The sequence below is a fragment of the Ambystoma mexicanum genome, chromosome 1p (genome assembly GCF_040938575.1).
Source record: "Ambystoma mexicanum isolate Mex_15411 chromosome 1p, UKY_AmexF1_1, whole genome shotgun sequence".
NCBI lineage: Eukaryota > Metazoa > Chordata > Amphibia > Caudata > Ambystomatidae > Ambystoma > Ambystoma mexicanum.
In genome coordinates this window covers 785,809,673-785,829,858 of record NC_090921.1, presented here as the reverse complement: position 1 = coordinate 785,829,858, position 20,186 = coordinate 785,809,673, and the positions used below count along the sequence as shown (strand labels likewise).

Here is a 20,186-nt window from a genome sequence, read left to right as displayed (position 1 = left end):
ATTTTCACGCAACAGCGCCTCGATGCCACTGGGCTACTAGTGTGCTTTACAAATGTAAAAAATAAAATTAAATAAAACCATGTCATGATGGAGACCTGCAATGCCAGGCAGGTGTCCCTGGCTCTTCTAAGCTTATCATCATTGAATCAGGAGAACCCTGCCACACAAAGTATGTTCCTGGGTTTGGAAATATGGTCCACGTGGGTAAGGTCATCAAATGTTTCATGATATTAAGTAAAGAGACCTTTACATAAATGAAAAATGTCTCTTTGCAGATTCCACTAAAGAATAGATGGACTCGGAGTCGCTACAGGCTACCACATATCTCAAAGAGGGCAGAACCCACTAGCTCTCAGAATTTCAGCACTTTCATTAGTGGAGGATGCTTCAGGAGTATTTCATCAATGGTCATCTTAAAAAAACAACAACATATATGGCAACCACCCTGGCTTGGAAAAAGCTGCTTTAAACAAGAAAAAAATGGAAGCAAGACTTATCCTTGGCCTCAGCCCCAGGGACCACATCTCTCCAGCCCTATAAACTCTCCACTGGCTCCATGTGGCTTGCAAGGATCACATTCAAGACCCTCTGCATCATCCACAAGGCTTTCTGGGGCCTGAGACCACACTACATCTAACTCTCTCTCCCTAAATACTGCCCTGCTAGGATTCTTTGGTCTTCTAGCTCTAAATCTCTGCAAGTCAGATGCTTCTCAACAGAGAGAGGGGGGGTAGATCTCTATTTTCGGATGGAACCTCCCTCTGGATTAGCCTTCCTGCCCCTCTCCGTCTTGAGCCGGATCGCCTTAAATTCCGGAAGCTTCTCAATACCTTTCTTTTCTTCTCCTCATTCCTGCTCCCCCTCCCGTGCTAGGTCCACCTTCCTCTATGTCTGGTTGCCTGTACCCTTCATGAGCCTTATTGAGGTGAGGCCCTCCTCCGACCAGTCTCCTCTCACCCCTCTTACCGGCACTTGTCCCCGGGCACCCTTCCCCGACCAGCCTACCAAGTCTGGTCCATTCCGCCTCCCTCTCACTAGATGCCCCCCTTCACTTTCCCTAAGCACTTGCCCTCCTGGGCCTCCTTTAGCGCTTGCCCATTCCCTTGCCCCCTCATGCACATCTCCCTCTCCCCTCTACCTGCACTTCTCCCTCTTCCCTCTCCCTGCACTTCCTGTTATTGCACTTGCACAATCCGAATGTCACAAGGCCTAGTAGGACCGTTTATTGTTATTTTCTCCCCTGTATCCCCACTCCCCCATCCCCCTTTTTTTGTCTTGTGACACCTGGAAACACTTTCTGATGCCATAGAAATGCTCTCTAAATATTTTTCAAAAACACCCTCAACTGGAATTTTGCAGCACTTCACCCCGGACAGAGGAAGGGGTGTCCCTGTTTTTCCAGGCTTGTATTTATTTGTATTTTATTTGTATTTTATTAAGCGCCTTAAACCAAAGTGATGCACAGGGGATAAGAAATGGTACAATAAAAACGAGTAATCAATAGAATTCAGAAAACAATCACTCAGGAATGTTGGAGTAAATAAGACTTCAGAGAACCACAGAATAAGGAATAGACAGAAATAGAATGGAGAGAATATGGAAGAGCATTCCAGTCAAGAGGGGCAAGGAGCTCAATGGAGCGAAAACAAGATTGAGCACAGGGAGGATGAGGGGCTACCAATAAAAACTGAGCAGAAGAAGGAAGGGGGCGAGGAGTATAGAAAGATATCAAAGCAGTAAGATAATTAGGAGCAAGACCATAGAGGGATTTGAAAACAAGACAAAGAAAATGTAAATTAATTTGCGGATGAAAAGGTAGCCATCCAAGAGTTGCAAGCGAAGAAGAAATACAATCCCGAAACGATAGAAGGCCCAAAAGACAGATAGAAGAATTAAATACTGATTTTAGAGGAGCAAGGCGAGAACTGGGGAGCCCAAAAAGGGCAGTATAACAGTAGAAGAGTCTAGAGAAAATTCAAGAAGAAATTAGAAGTTTAGATGCTTGAAAAGTAAAAAATGGGCGAGCGTTACGAATGTTGAGAAGATGGAAGCGACAGGAACAGGATGTTAGTACAATGTGATGAGAAAAGGAAAGATTAGTGTCAAAATAAAGGCTGCGATTTCAGGCCGTGGGTGAGATTGAGAGTCTAGATGGGGTAAAGAAAATAAAAGAAAGGGAAGTGTGGGGAGGAAGGGTATTAACAGGAAAAAAAGAGACTTCAGTCTTCCCAGCATTGAGAGTAAGATAGTGGACATCCAAGATTTGATAGCAGCTAGACAAGCAGAAAGAGTATGATGAATTTCAGGTGAAAAGGAGGAAAAGGAAAGAAACTGTTTGGTATCATCAGCATAAAAGTGTTGAGATTACCCAAAAGAGAAAATAAAAGCAGCGGGATAAGACATATAAAGAGAGAATAATAGAAAAGGGCCCAAAACTGACCTTTGGGACACAACATGGGCAAGCCGGGCAGATTTAGAAGACTTGCCAGCCCAAGAAGCTGAGAATGTTCTATTAGATAGATAAGAGTTAAACAAGACAGAACAGACCCCGTGAGACCGAAAGAAGAAATTGAGGCCAAAAGTAAAGAGTGATCAACAGTGTCAAAAGCAGCCGACAGATCTAGAAGAATTAGAAAAGATAAGTGTTTAGAATATCGGGAAGAAAGAAGAGAATTCAACACAGAAAGAAGAGCAGTTTCTGTGGAGCGGAACTAGCGAAAACCAGAGTAGAATTGAGGGCGAATAGAGGAATTAGAAACAAACATGGATATCTGAGATTAGACAAGCCATTATAATAGTTTAGAAAGATATTGTAATAAAAATAGGATGGAAATTAGATACAATCAGAGCAACAGCAGTGGGTTTCTTTAAGATTGGAATGATTGAAGCATGCTTAAAAGATGCAGGAAAGGCAGGGGTAGAGAGACAGACTTTGAAAAAGGAAACAAGATAAGGTACAATAAATGGAACGACCGTAGGAATAAGTGCAGAAGGAATAGGATCAGTGGGGGATGCAGTAGGGTGAGCTTTAGCTAATAGAAGAGAAACCTCAGAATTAGAAATCGGAGCAAAGTAAGCAATGGAAGTGTGAGGAGTAGGGGCAGGAGGAGTAACGCATTTAGGTGAATTAGAAGCTTCAATGTCATTATGAAGAGAAAGGTCTCTAGAGGAAAAGAATTGAGCAAAGTCAGAAGCAGATAAAATAGAGTTAGCAGAATGATCCTAGGTGGGAGGAGAGACGAGCCGAGCAAGGGTTTGAAAATGAGGCCGAGGATGAGTAGACTGGGTATGTAAAAGATCAGAAAAATAAAGACGCTTGGCGGAAAGTAAACAATTATCATAAAGAGCGTGATAAGAAAAGTAAGATGCAGGATCAGACATTGATTTGGTCTTCAGCCAATGTCTTTCAAAACGATGAAGAAGACGGGCATAGAGCAATAGATGAGGGGAGAGCCAAGGTTGGGAAGGTTTATGAGTAGGATGGAAGGAGGACAGCGGATAAAGCTGGTTGAGAGAAGTGGAAAGAGATGTGGAAATAGAAGACACAGTCAGAGGCAAGAGTTGAAAAGGAGGAAAGAGCAAAAGTACAGGCGGAATTAAAGAATGAAGGGTTAAAGTTGCGTAGATCACGCCAAGAGAAAGTTAATGACGGAGAAAAAGCAGAAGAAGTTTGAGGAGATAATGATACAGAAAGAAGATAGTGATCAGAGAGGTAAACTGTGAGAGATGACACAAGACAAGCGGAGAAGGACGCGATGAGAATCAGATCAAGAGAGGAAGCAGAAATATGAGATGAGGAGTATAGAGGCTTGGTGGAGACTCAAGGCTTTGTCTGGATATCTGGAGTGGCCATGGAATAACACATTCCTCTTCCTATTCCTCCCTGCTCCTCCATGGTGGGTGCAGACAGAGCTTGGGCTTATTTTAGTTTATCAACTGTTTTTATATTGCACAAACTTTACTTTAAATGTTTCTGAGCACTGTGTACATTTAATATTTAGCAATACAAAATAATGACCAACAAAATTGACAATAGTGCCAATAAAAGTAATATTTAAACAGATAAAAAGAATATATAAAATATAAGACTAGTAACGTCAGGCAGAGAAGTTGTTTTAAAGACTTACAACCACAATCACTTTTTGTCACGCTTTCATGGAAACATCCAAAATGTTTGAGAAAAAAAGAATGAATGCGTGATTTGGCCGAATTTCAGCCGTTTGTAAAATTCGAACAGCCGAAAAAGTTTGACCAAATCACCCATTCGGTGCTAGGGGTTCCGGGGTTGTGAGCAGGGGTTGTAGGGGTGTGCGGCGCCGGCGCCGGCTCCCGATCACGGAAGTGAAAGGGAATAGGCGTTGCAGGGTCACAGCAAGTCGGCGGCTGCCGCAAGTGGAGTTGGGGTGGGGCTGGGAGCAGAGGCGGGCTCCAAGTCGGAAATGTTCAGGGGAGAAAAGACCTAAGGTTATTTCGGAAAAATAATCTTCAGTCTTTTTTCCCTCAAACATTTCAAACTCAGGCTTTCAACCCGGGTCCCGCTTTCATAAATATTGGAGATTACTCATTTTAGTAAGTAAGCCTCAACTAGTATTTCAAATAACTTTCAGGAAGAGAAGTTGTTAAAACCACTTACAATCACAGCCACATTGTTCAAGCATTTGTAAGGTAGGCCCAAAAAACAGAATTGTATAAAAAGTAATCCAATGCGCCAATAAAGTGCACGAGAATCAAGAAAGGTTACATGCAACCTTGGCTGGGAATACTCCAAAAATCATTCAACATTACATTGTTAAATGGAGGCTTAAATATTGAGGAGTAACGTCATGTTTCTTACATTGTTTCACAGTCCATGTACATTCACATTCGTTGATTGGATGATAGTTGCTGCTCTATAGGGGAATCTATACAATGGCTAGTCCTATTGTCCTAGCCTATTCCTCGTGACCATGCTAAGGACTTCCTCTTGACAATGATCTAATGATGGGGTTACCCAGTCTCTCCAGTTTTAATTGAATGACAGACATGTTAACCTTTTGCAACAAGCAGCTCAGTTGTTCATTGGCTGGTTTGCCTCAAGTGTTCCTGAGTTGGTTGCTTCCACCTTAATTAACCATTTTGTGAAGTTCTCATGGGGCCCAAAGGTTGTCACCATCTGACAGTTATCAGCCTTCAACTTACAGTTAATATTGCTACTTGTCATTGGAAACACGGTGCACCTCTTTGCACATTTTTTTCCTGTCCCATGATGGAAATACATGACTTCATTGGGTGTTCTTCTAAGCCCTTTGCTTTTGGGACCGTGTGCAAATCTAAACTGTGCGTTTATGTGTGGGTGGGCGTGTGTGGTCTTACCTCTTATGGACATACTTGGTTTGATGAGGTATTAAAACAGGTAATGTATTCCCTATTGTATTTTCTTCATTGATCAAACCTCTCTGTGCTTGTATGGTCATTTAATACCTGTCTCTTTATATTCTTAGTTGAACTACTCATGTGGCGTGGTACTTGTAACTCCACTCCTATGTGGATGTTTTCTGACAGGGAGCATTGAGTGCCTTTTGTCTGATCCTCCGCACATTACCTCGTTCTCACTGAGCTATGGCCTTCGTCTTGTTCGTTTTTAAAACAATGGGTAGGAACACTATTTGTAATATGTTTCACTTGCTCGGGGCTTGGGAACCTACTGCACCCTCTGCTCCGTACTAGTCCCTGTCCAGCTAATCCCATCTTCCCTGATGGAATCTAACCATCTCCTTTGTCATGTCTGGGACAAGACAAAATGGGCTGTGTTTAACCTCTGAATATGTGAATGCTTCTCTGCGGCCTAATTTTCTAACTACTGTGAAGAGCTGTTTCGAAGAATGCATTTGCGACTCTAAAATGGTACAAACCATGGGACAAGACAAAATGTCTGGGACAAGACAAAATGGGCTGTGTTTAACCTCTGAATATGTGAATGCTTCTCTGCGGCCTAATTTTCTAACTACTTTGAAGAGCTGTTTCGAAGAATGCATTTGCGACTCTAAAATGGTACAAACCACTCTCTGCTTCACGTTACCTTATGAATATGAGTTTCTATATGTTCCCTGCTTTTTCTTTACTGTCGTCTACTACATTTGCCTGGCTATTATTTCCGCTCTAAGAATGTATCATGCGTCTCCTTCTCTTGCTTATAAGCGTACCCTATTTCAGCTGTTCTGCTATATGTCAACTGCTACTTTTGCTACTGTGCACAATTTGCACTTCCTCTGCTAAATACCATTGGGTGTCTGATGTACATTTCATCATGGAGTATTCTCAGAAATTCATCTATAGCTGGGTCTGCTGCACGAGGCCTAGATGTCCTGCAAATTAACAAGGTGACTGGCCCTCTATGTGGTTCATGTTGCATGTTATATTTCCTTAGCTTGTACTTTCTTTCACGTTTGGGACATTGAACTTGCATCCCAACACATTTCTAATCCCAGGAGATTCCTAATCCTATTGAGCATTGCAGAGTGCTCCAAAAACACACAGGCACACCTATGAAAGAACTCTTGTAATTCAATGGGCCTCATTACAAGTTTGCCGGTCCGGTAACAACGGTACCGGTAAGCTTGCTGGTACTGTTGTTACCGGACCGACAAACTACGAGGTCTGCTCGCGGGTGGCTGCCAGCACGGCAGGTCTGACCTGCCGGGCTGAACGGCACCCGCGAGCAGACCTACACGGTAGAACCACCACCATTATTTTTTTAAAAAACTTTATTTAATGATTGTGGTACACAGCATTGCAACAACACGACATTCCATATATATCCATATCAGAGACATTCAGTTCAGTTATATAACATAAAGTGCGGTATTACAGAATAGACATATTACTGGGCCAAGCCGGGCTGCTACTGGTCGAGTCCGCTTCGCATAGATATACTCTGAACGGGGCCCAAAACGGGGCCTTTGGTTTACATGAGTTCGGGAGTGACATTACATAGTGTTCCTCACATTCATTAACGTACATCAGTTCCTTAAGAAAGTGGCTCACTTGTGGTGCCTGTGCACTCTTCCATTTTTGCAGGATGCACTTTTTTGCCACCGCGCATGCAATATTAAAGAGCCTTCTGGTTACCTTGGACTGTTTTCCTATGTCCCCGAACAGGTATTTTTGCGGTGTGAGATCCGCCGGTATCTGAGTTACTTCCTCTAGTATTTTCGCCACCTCCCCCCAGAATACATGTATGTGTGGGCAGCTCCAGTACATGTGTATCGAGTCTGCCTGATCCGCCCCACACTTCTGACACCTGCCGGGACTGCTATTTGTGAATTTCGCAATTTTTTGGGGGGTGTAGTGCAGCTTATTCAACACCTTAAATTGAATCAGCCGGAGGCCCGCATTCATGGATAACCTCTTGGTCAGTTCACAGTACCTCTCCCAGGATCTTTCAGTTATGACAGCACCCAAGTCCGTTTCCCATGAGGTCTTTATTATGTTTACCGATGGAGTTTTGGCCTGCACAGCCATGTATAGCCCCGAGACACTGGTTCCCGACCGGGTTGACAAGGCCACCAGGCACGGGTGCGGTGGGGGTTCATCTGGGAACATTGGCCACCTAGCCTTAAAAGCCATTCTCATTCTGTGGTACTATAATATCATCAATTGGTCCCTTCCCATCCCTGTTTTGAACTCTTCCAGCGTTATAAATCTGCCATTGGGAAATATGTCTTTGATTTTAAATTCTCCCTCTGGATCCCATATCTTCTGCACATCTGGATCATATGTGGGTGCTATACCTGGGAAGCTCCAGAACGGGGCCTCAGCGTAATAAGGTGTTTCCAACCCGAGCCTGCGGTAAATTTTGGACCATGCATGCACAGTTGTGCTGACTGGGTCGAATGGACATTTATCTTTGTGTTTTCCTTTAAAGATGACTGACCTTAAGTCGGTTGGGCGTGCAGCGTTTTTTTCTAAACAAATGTGGGGTGAGGTGTCCTGCTCATCATACCAGTGTTTATACTATAGCTATACCACCATTGTTGTAGGGTTCCACCATTTTTGCCCACTTCAATCTGGCCGCCCCCCCCCGCACCAGACAAACTCCACCGCTATGGATCTGAGAGTATCAAAGAATCGCCTACCAGGCCATATCGGGCTAAGTGAAATGGGAAGTTTAGCCCAGAAGCAGAGTTTAGTAGAAATTGTGGTCAACAGAGAGTCGTGGTTTTTCGAGAATAGGGACGTTCTGTCTCCCGACACAACAACACCCAGGTATCTTATCTTATCAGGGGACCATTTTAGGCCGTGCGTGTTGTTTGGACATCTAGTGACAGGGGTCAGGGGAAAGATTTCAGATTTGGAGTGATTAGTTTTGTAACCTGAGTATTCTGCGAATGTGTGCACGGTCTCCATCACTGGCCCCAGGTGTATGTCTGGCTCCCAAATGTATAACAGGGTGTCATCTGCATATAGTGATAGTGATTGTGTCAGGCCCAACATCCCTATACCCCTCTGTTCCTGGTGTTCCCTAATTGCTGCTGCAACCGGTTCCATAGTAAGGGCGAACAGTATGGGGGAGAACGGGCAACCCTGTCTCGTACCCCTGCCCAGCTCAAACCATTCTGACATGGTGCGATTGGTCAGTACCCTGGCTCCCGGGTTAGTGTATAGTACCTTGACGCATTTTAGGAAGTATCAGCCCAGTCCAAATTTCTCAAGCACCATGAACAAGTATGTCCATGACACTGAATCAAACGCCTTTTCGGCATCTAAAGATACAGCCACCGCCTGACCTTCTGGCTTAATCTGGGCCATGACACCAAACAACCTACGCAGATTCAGTGCCTTCGATCTGGTGGGGATAAATCCGCATTGGTCCGGTTGTACCAACACAGGCATGTTGGGCAGGAGTCTAGTGGCCAGAATCTTTGCAAATACCTTGGCGTCACAGTTTATAAGGAATAGGGGTCGGTAAGAGGACATCTCGTTCGGCGGGCTCCTGGGCTTGAGGAGTACCGTTATTATGGCCTGTCTCATGGACGTTGGAATTGTCCCTATCTATATGGCCTCCTCCCACACGGACAGTAGTATCGGGGCCAGCTCCTCATGGATTTCCTTATACAACTCAGCCCCCAGTCCGTCTGAGCCGGGTGCCTTCCCGTTGGCTAGCGATTTAATCGCTTCCTTTATTTCATCGACCGTTAGGGGCTGGTCTAGCAGCAGTCTATTTTCTGTTGACAACGTCAGGAGCGTGATGCTGTCTAAGTATTCCCTTATGTCATTGGTAGTTTTCAGGTTGTGATTGGCATACAGTTCTGTGTAAAATTGGGAGAATTCTCTGTTTATGCCCTCCTCACTTGTGGTTACTGTGCCGTCCCATGCTACTATGCTGGCAATCGTAGTATGGTGCTCTCGGCCTTCAGTAGGTTGGCTAGGTTGCGACCTGCCCTATTTCCCTCGCCATACTGGCGTGCTCTAACTGGAGTAGCCATATACTGCTAGTCAGTTTATTGAATTTTTGTAGGTTACTATTGATGTCCGCAAGGGTGCCGTCTTCATGTCTGGCTGTATATTGCTGTTCTAACTCACCCAACGGCTTCTCTACTTCCGCCAGTTCCCCCCTGACCGCCTTCAACAACCCCGTGGATTTGGAAATCAGGATCCCCCTCACCCATGCCTAAAATGTCTCCCATAAAGTCGCAGAGCTGTTGACTGAGTCTCTATTAGTTTCAAGGAAGAATTCTACCTCTGTATGTAATTCCTCTGCCACTGCGGGATCCTTAAGGATGCCGGGAGGCATTCTCCATCTACTGACCAGGGGTTTCAGGTTTCTTAGTGTCATGTCTAGCAGGATAGGGGAGTGATCCGACAGGGTGCGGGGAAGTATTTCGCTATTGTCGATTTGGTTCATAAGAGATGCGGAAACCAGCCAGTAATCTATGTGAGATTCGGTGTCATGCACCGAGGAGTAAAAGGAATACTGTCTTTTATGGGGGTGTAGTGTTCTCCAGGCATCTACCAGTGTTAGTTGCGATATGATATGTTGTAAAATAACAGCTGTTTTTGTGGGATTCCTGTGTGTGGAGCTGGAGCGATCTAGGGTAGTATCTAATATGGTGTTAAAGTCTCCCCCCCACAATATTTGCTCGCTTCCAGAGAAGCCAACCTCTTGCATTACATTTGCGTAGAAGTCAGGGTCGTCCACGTTCGGACCATATGTGTTTATTAATATCAGTTCTTCCCCAGCGATGTTGCCCCAAAATAGACCCTCTGGGTATCGACCCAGAGGGTCTATTTTACTTTTTTCCAATTGAAACCCAACAGAGGGGTGGATCAGGACAAGTACTCCTCTTGCCTGTGAAGAGTATTCAGTATAGTATCTATGCTTACCCCACCCTTTCAAGAGCTCAGTGTTGATCTTCTGGAGCACATGAGTTTCTTGTAACATGATTATCTGGGGATGGTGTCGAGTGACATAGGCTCCCACCTTGTTCAATTTGGCTCGATTGTTCAGCCCACGGACGTTCCATGTAAGATGTTTTTATTTAAGCCGTCGTAACAGGATTAGCCATATCTGTATACCCTTGTTGCGTCTCTTGACTTGCTGTTGCTCAGGAGACTTCCATGTGCTGCAATGTCACCACGATTTTTAACTTGTAGGACTACTCCAACTGTGTCCCAAACCCTCAACTCCCCGCCCCTTCCCGCATTGCTCAACGTAGCTGAACATCCTGTAACACTTTGATCCGCCACCCACATCATCTCCCCCAACTTGACGATGCTGCCCTGTAACGTTCATTCCCTTAAACTGGTGGAACCTTCCTGAGGGTCGCCCGTTGCTTACACCTGGCTTGCCTCGACAGAGGCTCTTGGCTCGGCTAATCATAGGTCTTCATTCAGTCCGTCCATAGTACCGAGTTTTCCTTTCTCTGGGTGGTAAGGAGCTGGCTTTCCCTTTTCCCTCCTGATTTTTCCCCCTGTGTTGGGAGCAGATAGCAGGAGGAGATAGATAGTTTCGCGCCTTGAAACACTTGTGTATAGGCGCGTTACAAATGCCATATCATATCTTATCATATCTTATCATATCTTATGTTCAGTCAGCTGAGTCTGGTATCTCATCTCCGGGTTGTGGTCTGGCGTTCTGGTCGACTATCCGGTCTCTGGGAGGTAGCGGGATGGAGGCCTCTATATATGTCATGGCTTCTGCAGGGTTTTTGAAGAAGTGAGCTCTCCCGCCATGTTGGATTCTCATTTTCGCTGGGAAGATGAGGGCATACGGTACATTGCGTATCCACAGCTGTTTTTTAACCAGTTCGTAGGATCGCCTCTATGCCTGTACACCAGCGGAGAAGTCTGGATATATATGGATTCTGTTGTGTTCAAAATGTAGAGTGCCTTTCTCTATGGATAGTCTGAGTATCGAGTCCCTGTCCCTGTAATTGAGGAGCCGTCCTGTTATGGTACGGGGAGGCGCCCCAGGTTTCGGTAATGGTGCCAACGTACGGTGGGCCCTCTCCACAATGAATAGTTCGGAGAAAGACTCTACTCCCAGGATGTTTCTCAACTGGTTTTCCACTTGCCTCTCCATGTCGCCCTTGCCAAAAGTTTCCGCAACTCCAACAATCCAGATGTTATTCCTTCCAGATCTTGATTCTAAATCTTCGCACTTATGTTGAGTTTTGCGTAGCTCTGTCTGGAGGTGGGCTATGTCGCGGCCATGTTGTAAAATTGTGTCTTTGTTCGTGCTTATCCTGTTCTCCGCTTCTGTAATACGCATGCTCTCCTTTTCTACTTGAGCCTTCAGGGACCCAATCGTTGCGACTATGTCATCCAGTTTTACATTTTCTGCCATGAATTCATTTTGGACCAGTGTCGCCAGGCGGTCTAGGGGATCTTCCCCTTGCTTGTCGTGTTCCTGTGGCCCGCCATCGGCCGCCCTGTGTGGCTGGCGAAGGAGTCCATCAGGTTGGTCTTCTTTCCTCCTGTGCCTTTCCTCTCGGGGCGTCCCATGTGATGTGGTATACGAACTGAGAGTGGACTGTGTCCTCCCACGTATTGTATACTGTTGTGTAAATGTTCAACTGAGAGCAAAAGGGCGGGTAGTGTGGAAGCGTTTGGCCTTCTGCACACCCTCTTTCCTCAGGGTGATTTAGTATTTATTTGTGCCTTCTGCGGGGCCAGGATCTTTGCCGGGCGGGTCCCGAGAGTTTGATTGCAGAGACTGCCCCCACACGGCTCTTAGCAGGGTGTCCCCCTGCACCACTCCAGGATTGATGGGGAATTACCGGGTCCACCGGGGCTGGAATGCCCCGGTACATCCCCATTGCCGGGTACCGGTAAAAAAAAACACTGTCGGCAGCCATGCCGGTATTTACAGGCAACCTTATAATGACCACCAATGTCTCCCAAATGGAGGATCACCCTACTTCTTAGGTATTGCAGACCACCAAGAACATTAATCAGAAGCTAGGTAAGTCAGAGCTGATATATGACCTGCCTTGCGAGTCAGGTTAGTGATTTTGAACTCTATCTTTTTGCAGAGTAGAAGTCAGCATAGATCTTTTAGTAATGCAATATTATTGAACTTCCTGGTTCTGGCAACTGGTCTGGCTGCAGTGTGAGAAATAGAGAAATAAAAGAGACGCCTAATGAAGGCCATCAGGGACCAAATTATCAGGGTCATGGCGAGAAATTACCAAAGCTTGAATAGACGAAAGTTATAAGTAAATGGTTTAGTCGCTTTTAATGAAAGCAGGGGGAAGTTAGCTGCAGAGGAAAACAAGTGGTGCATGAAGTGCAAAGCAGCCCACTTCGCTGAACACAGTTGTCAATCAGAACTCTATCTACGGCACCATGTAAAGATTAAATAACATAGGTGACTGGACCAATGCCTAGTGCATCCCATATGGCACAGGGAGAGGGTTTGACCAGACCAATCTCTCTCTAGTTAATTGAGACCGATAGGGCAGGAAGAATCGGACCCAGGCAAGGACCCGACCCTAAAGTGCCGAAGATGCCAAAAGACCTTGCAGCACCAGCTGACTGGCCCCCGCACCTAGAATGCATTATACACCATCTAGGACCTTCAGATTAGCTGTTTTAGTGCTGCAGCCAGGTCGGAAGCCAGACTGACACAGGGCCAGGATATCGTTTTTGCGACATCGGTTGGATGGAGACTACCATTCTAAAAATGTGCTCAGAAATGAGAGAGAGAGAGGGCACCGGACAGTAATTAGATAATTTCAATCCAATGAGGACTTCTTAATCAAAGGCTTTACATGGTCTTTTTATAAGACATCCAGGGAAAAACCCCTGCGGGGAAAGATTGATCATCTGAAGCCAAGACTGAATGACAAAGAAAATTTTCTTCACCTTTGTTGGCAGGACACAGGTCATCAGCATACCATGTTGGCTTCACTGATTTGATCAAAGTTGCAAATTAGACCATTCAAGAGTGTCAATCTATCCATGTTTGTGAATCCTTTCTGCTCTGACTGTTTGATTCACAGAGGACATCAATGATATATAAGCAAATTGTGTGAAGGTTTATCAAAAAAGAAAACTATTTGAATTTCTCAGTAGAGTATTCATTGGTCACTATATTGCAAATAATAATTTGGTGATTTATTTAGCGGTTTATATCAGATTATTACAGTTTCTAAGTGCTGCAATAATCGGTGTCGCCGCACATTATTACCCTGTCGTTTTTCTTAACTTATCAGCCATGGAGGGATAAACGGTTGAGTGGGCCCAACCGGGGTCTCCAGCCCATATCACACAGCATTGTACTGTTGCAAAGACGAACGCGTCACGATTAAGCTATTCGCCCAGCTTGGCCTCAAACATGTGTACAACAAACTCTGCATCCTTTATGTGGAACGATGTTCAGAGGTACGCGAAAGACACCAGAGAATCCTGAATATCGTAAGTATATGCACAGGATAAAGGTTTAACAAAAGGCACACTTGACTCAACAGAGAAATGTAGTTAGCAAAAAGGAACAACTTTGAATTATGAAGGTCACTCACCACCTTCACTGATAGATTACTCACAGGAACCAGAGAAACATTGGTAAGAATGTAAGATAATGAATCTGCCAATATTGATCTGGAATCACATTCTTTCAATTTGATTTATTTTTTTGCCTCCCTATATATTCACAGCAAAGTAAAAGGTTCTGTAATCAGACCGTACAATTAGTGTCGGTTACAGGCACAGTAAATGGCTGGTCAAAACATAGGGTCCAGGATTTACCCTTTAGAATGTGTTTGGGGAAACACATTCTTCGAGCAGCTCAGTAGTCATTAAAAATGGATCATGGGATAAAAAATAGGAATTTTGCCCCAATCAATGTTAAAATCAGCAACAAAGAATAAAAGATCATAGTATAACGAAGCAGATCTTACGAAATCCATTCCTTCATCTAGAGGTGCTCAAGGATTCCCATTAAGTTGGTCGACAACTAATACATATAACCTTATGGCTCCTGATTTCGGGATCTTTATAGCAAAACAATCAAATCTCTTGGGGCCTTGTGGTGGTGTGCATCAAGGATGTACAGAAAACCAGACTCGGGATGAGCCATATGTAGTTGAATTTGACATCCATTTGGTACCAAGAAGGGCAGTCCTATTCTACCCCAATTCGATTATGATGATGCCTAGAAGGTCTGAGGAATTTGAAGTGGTGCATGGAGTATGGCAACATTCTTGTTGGGCTTCCTTTTCTGTTTTTCTGTTCCCTGATTCAGAGCTGGTTCTGACAACAGACTCACCAGGAAACAGATGGAGTGATACCATTTCCTTGCACATTCTTCTGTCTCTGAGGCACAGGCAGCTCTAATTGAACATCCTGAAGATGAAGGTTTTCTTGCTCCTGGTGTGCTGCAGATATATTCTGTTATCTTTTATGGAAATAATCGAGTGTGGGGCAGATTTCAACAGCTGTGCCTGCTTGCAGTAGACCTATGCGAGTGGACACTTTCCCACCAAATTGTACTAGATGTGACTTGCTCGCCATGAATCCGGAAAACACCAAATGTGGCATTCTGAGTTGTTAATTGTAATCTCTCCAATCATGTCTCCCTGAAGGATGCCAGGAGTGATAAGAATGATGCTGCACTAAGTAGGGTGGCGGTCCTCCCAGGCGGGCCTGCGAAATCTAGGGGATTGAATACTTTTCTGGACCTCTGGGTTTTATAACTGAACCCAATATTTTCTATTCTCTTCACTGTACAGGTCGATACAAACCTGGCCCGGAATATTGCTCCAGCATCAAGCTCATGGCCGACTCCTCAGGACACACTTTGGTGACAATCTTCTCTGTGGTGTGTGATGAATATTTTGAAAGCTTTGCAACAGTCGCAGCCTACCAGCCCCTGAAGGTGCAGTGTTCTCCTCAATCCTGGGTCTCGCAGCCCAACTATGGCAGTGCTAACATTAAGTGTGTATTTGTGTGTAGGTTAATGCTTCCACATTTGTAGTGTGTGCTCTCATTTCTCTTTCTACTTTGCACTTAGTTACCTTTCTGACATTCAGTCTGCCTTCTCATCACCATGGCTCCCCAGCATTGTGCCGGTGCATCACATTAACCCTCCTGCAGAGTGTATGGTCATCTCCAATTTCTGCTTCACCTGTGGTGGCTCTGCTCTCCTTAATATATACTCCCCTACTATAAACCACATATCACTTAAACACACCCGCCCTATGCCTGCTCAATTCCCTGACACCCTGCAGTATGTCCTATCTGTATGCAGTTTTCCTTCTTCCCTGTAACCTTAAATTGCGTTTCCATATGCTGCTACCTCGTTATGCTTTCTTTTGTCTACCTGCCCCGTGTTCTGTTTTCTTATCTTCCACCCTGCATGATTTTCTCTATATCATGTCTAGGCAGTAAACCCTGTCAAGGTGGCCCTGGTCACCCTGAACTCAGTGAAGGAGATGGTGTTTGAGGGAGGACCACAGCCTTGGGTCCTAGAGCCATCCCGCTTCTTCCTTGAGCTGCGGGCAGAGGCTGAGGATCTCATCAGCAAGCAGCAGATGTGGTTGCCAGGCAAGAGAAAGCAGTGCCAGTACATCTACCGGATCCTGTGCCTGGACATGGGGGAGCAGGTCAGAATCAGACCCAATTCTGGGCATTGTCAGGGGGTTGGAATGGCATGTAAGCCCAGAACAATCTCTCAATTTCAGTATCATTTGGAATGTGGAACTAGTGAACATATCTGGATGTGGGAGAGCATGTCAAAATCATCCTCTGATGTCTGCACCATTTATGGTGGCAAAACTGGCCTCCCCAATGTATCGAAGGCCAACCTTTTATTATTATTATTAGGGTATTTATAGAGCGCAGACCTAGCTTCGGAAGCAATGGAGCACTTTACAAATTATAGGGGGAAAGACACAGTGACGCAAGCAGAGATACAGGGGAGTGGGAGGGTGGGAAATTTGACAGCAAGGCATCTAAAAGCAACCAATGAAGCAAACAGTGGGGAGCAGATTACCTAGTCTCAGGTAAGGTGGGGAGTGGAGGGTGTGGACATAGGTGTTAGAGATAAGCCATTCCTTGAAGAGAAGGATCTTGATCATCTTCCTGAATATAGAAGAGAGGGGCCAGGTCTGGTGCTGATGAAGAGGAGGGTACAGAGTCTTGACGCGTAGACAGAGATGGCCTGTTTCTCAGTGAGGTAGCTTGGGAACTTCATGGCAACAGCCTTGTAGATGATGCAGCAGAATTTGAAGATGATGCGTGCTTGCAGCTGGAGGCAGTGCAGTTCAGTGAGGTTTGGGGTGATGTGGTTGAATTTGCCCTTTGATGAGTTGTCCTACAGCATGCAGGACATATCTCAGGGGTGCCAGGGTAGTTGCTGCAAGGTCTTCCAAAGGTGCATTGTCACCATGCAGGTGGGAGTGGACCAAGGCTTTGATAGTGGATCTGAAGTCTTTTCTGGGATGAAGGGCTTGATTTTCTGCAGGATAGAGATTTGGTACCAAGCTGTTTGTGTCTTGATGATGAACCCAGGGGACTTGTTCCAGTTCCAGTTCATAGAGCCTGAGTTGGATCTCAGGGTGTTTGGTGTTGTTGGTCAGCAGTAAAAGGGGTTAAGCTTCAGGTAAGCACTGGACATCCAAAATTAGTGTGAAGCAGGCCTTAACATGAGTTCAGAGAATGTAACTGGTGTATCGGGTAGAGTTTATCTTGCCTTCCACAAAGGATGATGCTGGAAGTGCATTGCTGTGAGAGGTTCATGCTCAGCATGTATATTTAGCCAATGTCCACAGGATCATAACATTCATACTCAGAGAAATTTGCTAAAACTGATATCCACACAAGTGCAAATTAGAAAGTCTGTGGATGGTTGAGCCAAATACTTGGATGAGTGTGATCACATCCACTTTGCGGTAGGGCAGGCAGTTTTCGTTATGGTGGATGTGTGTATGATGCTACTCTATGACTGGTCATATTCGGCTAAGATCTCAATACTTTTCCTTTTAGGTCCTTACCTTTCATGTTGGTAATCAACCTGGAGTAAATAATCCAAGCCCTGCGGTCGAGATGGTGCAGGTAACATTTATCTGTGCTCCTCCAGCTAGCATGTCTGTGTCTCCAGTGTACGTGGTGCCCGGAGGAGCCCAGCCATGCCCACTTCCACAACATATCAAGCAGCTGGTAAGTTTTATTAAATTACTACACATCCTCTAGGAAGCAGGTGATAACTGCACAGCTACTGCTCACCGGAGGACATGCAGGCTAATGCAGTCCTTGCAAAACAATCTGATTTTTACTCTGCTCGGCCTAGCGGTTGAAAGTCTACATTCGTTGTGTCCTTCTGCCTGTTGCTTTGTACAATATATTTTCATATCACTATTGCATTAGCTATTTGTTCAGTGATTCAACATTTGGCAACTTGGGGCCATCTTGTGATGGTGCCCAGGTTGTTACATGAAACTATAGTAAGACAGGCAGGTGGAGGCCAAATACTTTTAACCTGTACACCAGTACAGTAAACAATGGTTTACTGTTTTTGAACTCGCATTGTAGGTTTACAAATCCTTTATTTGCCTACAATTAATGAAGTCATACTGTTTGTTGAGTCGGCATGCCTAGTGGGCCTACTGAATATCCCATTGCACATTCTTGCCTTGTTTCTACGAGTTTTCACTGCTGCCCACATAATTAGATCAGACTTGCTCCCTGTGTTGTGGTTTCCTTGGGTCTGTATTGAGTCTCATTCTTCAATGAGGTTTGAGAATCAAGCGCTGCATTGTTTGGATAGCTCACTTTGACTGTTGTTATATCTATTGTATTTATATTGGCATTCATTTGAAGAATGGGGATGTCAACTTCAATCAGAAATGACTTAAAATAACACAGTTACAGATGATGGGGGCATTCCCACAACGGGTGCCTGTACAATAGTACATTGATGAGAACAAGGGATCGGCCAGTTTATGATGGTGTAAAAAGGGAGACAGGTGACTTTAAGCTAAAGGGGCAAGTGCTTCAAACTAAAGAGTACCATTTAAATATACCAAATTACATTATTAAGTATCACCTCTGCCCTTTGGGTACATGAATCTGTTTCCTTTTGTCACTTACTTTGTTGACTTACCGTTTACTTTTATACATGGGTAGAAAGTTTGAATTCCTCTTTCCTTTGGTTCCTGGCTGTGTGGGTTGCACGTTTGACTTGCTTGTTGGTTTGGCTTTGTGAATCAATGTTTTCCCCAAGTCCTTGACAGAGTATTTTGGGACTTTGACTTCCCTTATGTGGTCCTTATCGTTATAGCTTGACATTTAGACTTTGTTTAAAACTACTACGTGCCCTTGCTCTGTTGCTTGGTTACTTTGTATCTCCCAAGTTTCTTGACTCTGCACTTTTGATTCTCCTTGCTTTGCCTAAAGAGCTGTGATTCAGTCAGTGGCATTAATTTCTGGGCCCTTTATTTTGTTATTTGGATTCTTGACCCATCGATGTCTAAGGATTTGGTTCACGGTCTTAGGTTCTTGATGATTCTTCACTTAATATTTACCTCAGATTTAGGTACTTGGCATCGTTACTTGGGTCCATGGCTCGCTGTCTTGCTCCGCCCTTGCAACTGTTTTAATCATTGACTACCTTTTCCGTTAGATCGCTGATCAGTGGTTTGGATCCAAGATCCATTTTTTTTGTGGTCCTTTAACATTTTTATTTGGATCTTTTAGCACGTTGTTTTAATGGATCTTTTAATCAGCAGTATGACATTTGATTTGTTTGTCTCACAGGCTGTTTCCTCAGTGATTTGATTAATGAATCACTACACTCCCACATCCTTGGTTGCAGCTGGAATCCATGATTGACTATTTGCCTAAATTAGCAATTAGCCTTGGATCCTTGGAAGGAGACTGGGTGCATCTTTATCATGGTTTATTTTTTACTTTCTTTATTAACACATGGCAATACATCTCATCACAGTACATTGTATTTGGCATCATAGGGGTTGCATTTACAGGGGTGGAGGTGGGGCATCACAGGGAACAGCATTTGAAGAAAGCAACCAATGGTCCTTGTTGGGGACGTTTGTGTTCGTCCAACACATTAGTATGCATCTTTTAGCAAGAAGAAGGCACAATTTTACAAACTTGTTCATGCTAACCATGGGAGAGGCAAATATGTAGAACAGGCAAGACAATGGGATGGGGCGAATCTCTTGGCCTATCATTTCCGGCAAAACTGTGCATACATCACCCCCGAACGGTTGTAGTTTCAGACATTCCCACATCATATGAAAGTATTTGGCGTCAGGACAGTTACATTGGGGACATGCTCCGGGCCCTTCATTAGAGAACAACCACAACCTGGCCGTTGTATAATGAAGCATGTGCAGCACCTTCAGTTGTTCATGGCAGTGCCTAGCCATAGCGATTCACAAGTAGCATATGGTCGAGGGAGCCTATGTAAAACCCTGCAAGTCAAGGGGTGGCACGGTGGCACCTGTGAGGGGGAAAGGTTCTGACTTACTACAATTGACTTTGAGGCCTGATATCTCGCCAAAGTCAGACACGTCTGACATAATGGGTTCCAGATGTGCAGCGGGGTCATGGATGTATAGCAGTGTGTTGTCTGTGCATAAAGAGATTATTTCTGATTCCCTAGCCATCCTGACACCCTGGTGTTTGTGTTTGTGCCGTTTTAGATCTTCAAAAGGTGCAAATATAAGGGGTGACAATGGACAGCC

General features: G+C 44.7%; 1 protein-coding gene across 2 annotated transcripts in view; it reads left to right on the top strand.

Annotated features, from left to right (window-relative positions):
• NUP210L (nucleoporin 210 like) overlaps nt 1-20,186 on the top strand; it is a 1,198,481-nt gene that overhangs the window by 475,802 nt on the left and 702,493 nt on the right. For both annotated transcript variants that reach the window (XM_069651587.1, XM_069651595.1), the window contains exons 14-16: nt 15,210-15,355; nt 15,861-16,082; nt 17,464-17,637. In XM_069651587.1, the coding sequence (XP_069507688.1) occupies nt 15,210-15,355; nt 15,861-16,082; nt 17,464-17,637 (542 nt within the window). The remainder of the gene's footprint in view (nt 1-15,209; nt 15,356-15,860; nt 16,083-17,463; nt 17,638-20,186) is intronic.